Source organism: Penaeus chinensis, chromosome 16 (assembly GCF_019202785.1).
Source record: "Penaeus chinensis breed Huanghai No. 1 chromosome 16, ASM1920278v2, whole genome shotgun sequence".
NCBI classification, from domain to species: domain Eukaryota; kingdom Metazoa; phylum Arthropoda; class Malacostraca; order Decapoda; family Penaeidae; genus Penaeus; species Penaeus chinensis.
The window spans coordinates 26214943-26222442 of NC_061834.1; the positions used below are offsets into that span (position 1 = coordinate 26214943).

Consider the following 7500-nt stretch of genomic DNA (forward strand, 5'->3'; position numbering starts at 1 on the left):
AGAGATTAGATAGATAGATAGATATAGAGAGAAGGGGGGGAAGGGAATCAAAATGCCCTTGCCTACACAAGAAGATTCACGAATAAAGCGAAATCAGAAAATAACAAACTCACGCCCACATGCAAACATAAACGCACGGGACATTAGCCTCCTAAAACCGCCTCTCCTGCGTTTCGCCCACGTAGAGGTCCTGGGGAAGTCAGGGATGACGTCAGAGGCAATCCAGCAGATGAATTCATGGGCGGCGCTGATGGAGGAGACGGTGGTGGAGGAGACGGTGGTGGAGGTGATGGTGGTGAGGGAGACGGTGGTGGTAGTGATGATGACAAATGCGTGTTCGTTTTCTACGTTTGCTTGGTGTTTCTCCATGATGCTTGAGGGTGAAGAAAACACCGATGAAAACTAAAGTAGGTTCATTGGGGATCAGCTCTGACAAAATAAATACGGAACTCCTCCTGTTCCTCTGCCCCACACGCCAGGCTCCGTCTGCGACTGTCTACTGCCAGACGTGTGACTAGAGAGACAAACTAAAATGTTGTACTCTATAACATACAGAGATTCTCACTCTTTCATATAGGTGATATGCTACACATAATATAAACTGAACATAATTTTCTATATTTAACATGGTAGAACATATCACACAAAAGACAGTGTATAATATATAATCACATAATTATCACTAACTACGTACGATAATCATGGCATCACAATCCGTATGCACTGCCATCACAACGTGGCACTCACAACTCACATCATTGTCATAACTCACTTCATTACACAACCCACAATGCGTGATAGGAAAGGGGGTACTGGGTAAATATTCTTATATGTCTACGAGTATCTTTAAATTTCTATCAGTTTTTTCTGGCTGCCTATCTATCTATCCATCCATCTATTTATCTCTCTACAACTAACTCTGTCTATGTACACATCTGATAACCCATCTATCTATTTGTCTAGTTGTTTGTATGCTTACGTCATTTTTTTTTTGCGTGTAATGCAGATTGGCTACTAGACAAGAAAGTAAGAAAGGAATATCGTGTCCTAGCGTGCACTTAAATGTGATTGCGTGTATGATCCAGCAACCACTTTCTCCCTGCCTTTACTCTTGTTTAGATGCCCGCCTCTCCGCGTGCCTCTCTCACATTTCTAACTCAGTCTGGCTTTTAATGCATACTATACAGACGTCTAACTCTTGTGCAATGGATTCCTACTTTGTTTTGCCACACTCTTGGATATCCAGGTCTGCGTTTGGTTGTTTACTTTTCATCTATCTGTGTGGCTGCGTGTGTGTGTGTGTGTGTGTGTGTGTGTGTGTGTGTGTGTGTGTGTGTGTGTGTGTGTGTGTGTGTGTGTGTGTGTGTGTTTGCTTCCTGTATTTAATCGATGCTTTTATTTATACCTGGCCCTATGGGTATTCCTAGTCCATCTCCGACCCGTTGCTTTAAGGAAATATTTGTTTGCTTTTGGAAACTGCCCACAGGAACACGCATGTGAAAGAGCCAATATCTGGACAGGAAAAAGTGATGACGGCTGAAGTGAAGTGTTTGCCTTCTTTGTGTCCCTACAGCACTCGGAGGCCCCGTCCAGAGCGCCCCCTCTGCCACGCCCGTCCCTCGGGCCTTCCCTACCTGGGGGAACCTCTTTTCCCCGGTTCCTGTCCCTTTTCTTTTTCCCCTTTTTTCTTGTTTCTTGTCTCTTCTTTTGTTCTAAGGTTATTTGTCTCTCTATGTCTCAATGTGTCTGTCTGTTTGTCTCTCTATCTCTGTCTGTTTGTCTGTCTGTCTGTCTGTCTGTCAGTTTGTCTCTCTCTCTCCCTCTCAATCTCTCTCTCTCTCTCTCTCTCTCTCTCTCTCACACACATACACACACACACACACACACACACACACACACACACACACACACACACACACACACACACGCACACACACACACACACACACACACACACACACACACACACACACACACACACACACACACACACATACACACACACACACACATCCCAACTCGGCTCTTGCTTTTTTTTCCCCCTTTCTTTTCTCCTTCCTCTCTTCTTTCCTCCCTCCTTCTCGCCTCCCTGCATCCCTTATTCTCCCTCTTCCTCTCCCGTTATTATCCACCCTCCCGTCACACACCCCTACCCTACCCTACCCAAGCCCGTGTTTACACTTCCAACTTCCTTACGTAATCTCGCCACACGCGCCCTGGCCGGCCTCCCACCCTCAGAGCCCGACGTCATCAGCAAGCTACAGTGTTCCATCCCTCCCCCTCGCCTTGCATACGGTGGCCATCTCGCTGAATTATGTATAAGGACGTCTAAGAGGGTGTGAGGATGGAGGAGCCTGTGGAGATGGAAGTGAGAGTCGGACGTTATCTCGGTCCTTTGTTACCAGTCGTTTAGATGTTCACTTTATTGATTTATTTTTACTTTTTCATTCACTGTTTGGGTATTTGCCAAAGGTTCATCGACCCGTACTTCGGATTTTTTTTTTTTACTGCTTTCTATTGGATGAGTAATGAGTTCTTGATTTCTCAAGTGGATTCTTCTCCCTCCTCCCCCCCCCCCCTTCTAAGCGTCTAAGAAGATGCCATCGACCGAAGAAAAAGGTTCGATGTCTTTTGTTTTTCGTTTTTGTTTGTTTTTTCTAACTCTTTTGAATCTTATCCAAGCCTTTTGTTATGTTAAATACAAGCACTTTAAAAGTTTCCAGGCTATAAACTCTTCGGGAAAGAGTCTTGTCGTCCAAGATTGGAAATCCCTTTCTCAATGACCCTCATTTTGTAGTCTCAAAAACAATTATAAATATGAAAGGGATAAAGATGTTTACTTAAACTCTACGACATTGGCCTCCCGGTTTCACATTCAAAAGCCGTATGGTAACTTTTGAACACGTGCATTATTTTTTTTTTTTTCCCCGAAGCGTTTTATTTAATTTTTTTTCGGATAAAGATAGAGCAAATATGGGCCAAAAAGTTATAAACAAAATATATAAACATTATCAGAGTAGAATTTGCTCATTAATGCAGTATTTCCCAATGAAAAAATATATAAATAAAAACAATTTTGGAGTCGAATTGACGTCCCATTCCCAATCCCGTGACTTTCGCTTCTCATGACCGGGATGGAAGATGATCCAAGAGTAGGTGGATAGAAGACAACGAAATGATACGGCTTCTCTAAATGCATAAGGTAATTTGGGTCAATTGATTTATGCAAATATGATTTTATTAGTGAAATTTACGCCTCAATTGTCTCAGGGGAAAATAGGAATTACCCATATATACAAGACACTGAAACATTGTATGATACTTCATAACTCGGAGCAACAAAGATGATTAAAACAGAAATATAAGTGTAAAGCAGTTAAAGAAAGTATGCATACAGTAATATAAATGATGAAAGTGCAGACAAGTGAAAATTGGAGACTGGAGAGATGAGATATAATTGATGAAGAGGAGTCTTTGTTTTATCACTCATCTGTGTTTATTAAAAGTCATAGATCTTGACATGATAAACTGATGATAATGAAACTGATATGTGTACAAATATTACAAGTTTTGATAATCTGTTATTGCTGAATTCATTTCTAAGGTCTGTCACCTTCGCGTATTGCTGTTGTGATTATACCGATAAGAGTTTCTAGTATAATTAACTCTGTTATCGTTATGTATTATGCTATCCTTATCATTATCACCATTAATTACATGATTTTACCACCGTTAATACAACTATAATTGCCGTTTGCTTTCTAGACACCGTACTACTGGCCATCACAAAACCACAGCGCCGACTCCACCGACTACGCCATCTACCTGACCAAACGGCTGTCTAGGAACAAGCAGAAACACGGCCTCGAGGACTACGAGCTGGAGGCCTACAACAAACTCAAGAAGACACTCTCTCACAAGTGGGATTTCATCACCATGCAGGCGGACGAGCAGGTGGGTTGGTTGGGATTTCGGACGTTTTTTGTTTGGTTTTTAAATATTTCGTCAAGGCGCCATCTTGGAAGACAGGAGAGGGTCAGAAAGCGCAGATTTTTTTTGTTTTAATAGGTGTTACTTTGGCGTTGCAATGATGGATAGTAAAATAGATTCATACCTAAATATGAGAACATATATCATACACCAATAATTAGCTTATTAGTTATCCGTTGATACAAACACTTCTGCAAGCATATGAGACAAGCGACCTATATCCTTCTGAACCACCCAACCAACCTTCTTCTACAGGTTAAACTGGCTAAGGATCGTAAAAAGGGCGACAAGATAGTGACGGACTCCCAGGAGCGAGCGTACTGGCGTGTGTACCGACCTCCACCTGGTTTCACGAACTGCCTCGAGATCGCCCCCGTACCGGACAAGACGAACATGGCCAACAGAGTCCGCAAGAAAACTGTAGACGACCTAAAGAAAGATGTAAGGGCGCGGTTCCAGCTTTGAAGTGTGTGTGTGTGTGTGTGTGTGTGTGTGTGTGTGTGTGTGTGTTTGTGTGTTTGTGTGTGTGTGTGTGAGTGTGTGTGTGTGTGTGTGTGTGTGTGTGTGTGTGTGTGTGTGTGTGTGTGTGTGTGTGTGTGTGTGTTTTGTGTGTGTGTGTGTGTAGATAGATAGATAGATAGATAGATAGAAAGACATATATAGATACATACATAGAACATATAGGATACATAGTTAGATATAGGATACATATATCTTTCAGAAAGACCAGAGCGAAATACAGAATAAACTTCAAATTGCGTTTTTGTTGTTGTTGTTGTTGTTGTTTTGTATTCTTTCCTTTTTTTAACGAAGTTGAGCACGGCCGATAGAAGCAGCGATACCATCCCTAAGTGGATCTTTGGCAATTGCAGAATGAGTTCCTTGCAACGGCGGTCGGTCGCACGCGGCAGAAGGTGTCCCAGGCGGGCGAGAACCTCCTGACCCACTTCGACACGTATGCTGAGTACGACCCGCAGCTGTCCTGCCCTTTGCCCTCCAACCCGTGGGTCACTGAGGAGAACGTGTACTGGATACTAAACAGCCCCAAGTAAGTGCCTCAACTTTTTATCCTTTTGCCATCGTCTGCATCATCATTATTGTCGTCGTCGTCGTCTTTGTTATTGTCGTCATTATCATATCATATTCATCACGTCATAATGATAATCTTCATCGTCATCATCATTACCTTCATAGCATTAGCATCATCATGTCATCATCACTATCCTCCTCATCATCATTATCATTGTCGTCATGTCGCATTCAAAAATTATACCATCATGTAATTATCACTGAAACAATTTTATTACCGTGAAACTAGTTGCATTTTTTCTCCTTGGTGTGTTATCAATATGACTGGCATTGAGATTCATTATAATCATAAATGTACATTACCCAATAGAAAGTGAATCATTACCAGAATCTTACGCAAATGCCGCAAATTATTTTTGGAGAAATATGTAGACAGTGTTACATTAATGTAGGCAAAAAAATAAGAGTTACAACAGTACATCTTTTCCGTTATCAATTTTCAGCGCTGTTAACCCATTTTTCTCCTTAAAGATATCGTGATTATTCTTTCAGAGTGGATACCCTAACAGAGAAGCGAGTGCGAAGATGGGCTATATCTATGGAGGAATTGCTCAGTGATCCCACAGGTAAGACACGATCAGTTGTGTGTGTGTGTGTGTGTGTGTGTGTGTGTGTGTGTGTGTGTGTGTGTGTGTGTGTGTGTGTGTGTGTGTGTGTGTTTTCTTTTTATTCTTATTCTTCTTTTTTCTCTTATTATATGCATGATTCTTTTGTGTGTCATGATTTAGTAGACGCATAACCTTTTTAATCATAGACCAAAGAGTATGGAAGTTTTACGTTTGTCATTGTAAAATGTGGAAGACATTGTAGGCTGATTAAGTCTAAGATACTAATTTGCCGTGTTTCATTAGCTTGCCCACGCTTGCGCAAATTAGTTCAAGTAGCCAATAAAGATCAAACCAAACTAGGCTAAATGTATTATATCCAGAATTCGGAAAATATAATATCACCAAATTCCATATGAGACGAAATCTACTTCTAGACGGTAGAAAAACTGAAAGATGAAGAGCTGAATATTTTTTCTCAATTGCTGTCGTAGGAGATATGATCATATATCCTAAAATTGCAATGCTTTCACCAAATATCCAGTGTATCAAAGCTTGCATGTCATGGGGTAATACATGACGGACTGATCAGCCACCTAAGCTATCGTGAAGTGGACAGGGAAATAATTTTACACATCGTTGAGCACCTTTATATTAGTCAATTCAACTGGAATATGCAGATTCTAGTTACAAATCGACAAGCCATATTAAAATCCCAAAAGGTCTATATATCTTACTATTCAAAGTATACTGTAAAATATAGTATATCTATAATACGAATTTAAATGAAATTAAATTTATTTAAGAAACCGTGCACCTAATGTATTAACAGGCAAAGAGGAATTCACAAATTACTTGCGGAAGGAATACTGCCACGAGAACATTCGTTTCTGGGACGCTGTCAGCGAGCTAAGGTGGGGACCTGCTTCCGATGTGGCTGAGAAGGTCCAGAGTATATACGAGTAAGTGTTACCGTCTGCTTGCTGTACTTAATCATAGGTGTAGATGTGTACTCATGACACTCAGTCAAACACACACACTCACAAAGCACGCACACATACATACTCTTGCAGGCACACAAGAAGTTCTACATATGCATGACTATATTCATGTAGGGATGGAACGTATAATGAATATTTCGTGAAAAAATGAAATACAAAAACAGAATTACATTTGCACACATTACTATCGTTTTTGTATAATACACAAATATTTCTCTTCCGGTTTATACAGCAGCATTTCGGCTCAGTATTAACGCTACTAACGAGAAATGTGAAGATCTAGTTTTTGTACTGATATCATTGTAGTATAAAAATCATTTTCAAGATTAACTTCAAGCATTCCATCAGCACTCAAACTCTAAACCCGATACATGTTAAAGCCTTCTCTTCCAACAGGGAATTTCTCAAACCCGGAGCCCCGTGCGAGATCAACATTGACGGGAAGACCATGGAGAAGACGCAGTTGTTGATGAAGCAGCCGACTCGTTACACCTATGACTTGGCCTCTGAACATGTCTACGTTCTTCTCCTAAAGAAGGATTGCTACCCAAGGTTCCTCAGGTCCGAGATGTACAAGAATCTAATCGCCACTGCCATCCCTCTGCCGCCGCACAAGAAAAGGTTGGTCTCGGTCAGCAGAGGAGGGACGTGCGATGGCGATAACCTGGAGAAGTTCTAAGTTGCCACTTTTTTATGCTTCCTCATTGTGGTTAATTTCTCTTTCTGATCATTTCAAAGGCTTCTATTTTCCTTGGTTATGATGCAAACAGAATAGTTTCTTAATGGGTAATCTGTACTTCCACTTATTGTTTGCTGTCACCACTAAATTTTTAGTTGTCTTTTTTAAGTTGGTTTCAGGTCTTAGATTTACCAGT

General features: G+C 41.0%; 1 protein-coding gene across 8 annotated transcripts in view; it reads left to right on the forward strand.

Moving 5' to 3' along the window:
* Positions 1-7500, forward strand: part of LOC125033197 (regulator of G-protein signaling 9-like) — a 290139-nt gene that overhangs the window by 247852 nt on the left and 34787 nt on the right. For all 8 annotated transcript variants that reach the window (XM_047624570.1, XM_047624569.1, XM_047624571.1 and 5 more), the window contains 6 exons: positions 3766-3954; positions 4246-4431; positions 4863-5038; positions 5572-5645; positions 6457-6586; positions 7022-7246. In XM_047624570.1, coding sequence (XP_047480526.1) covers positions 3766-3954; positions 4246-4431; positions 4863-5038; positions 5572-5645; positions 6457-6586; positions 7022-7246 — 980 coding nt within the window. The remainder of the gene's footprint in view (positions 1-3765; positions 3955-4245; positions 4432-4862; positions 5039-5571; positions 5646-6456; positions 6587-7021; positions 7247-7500) is intronic.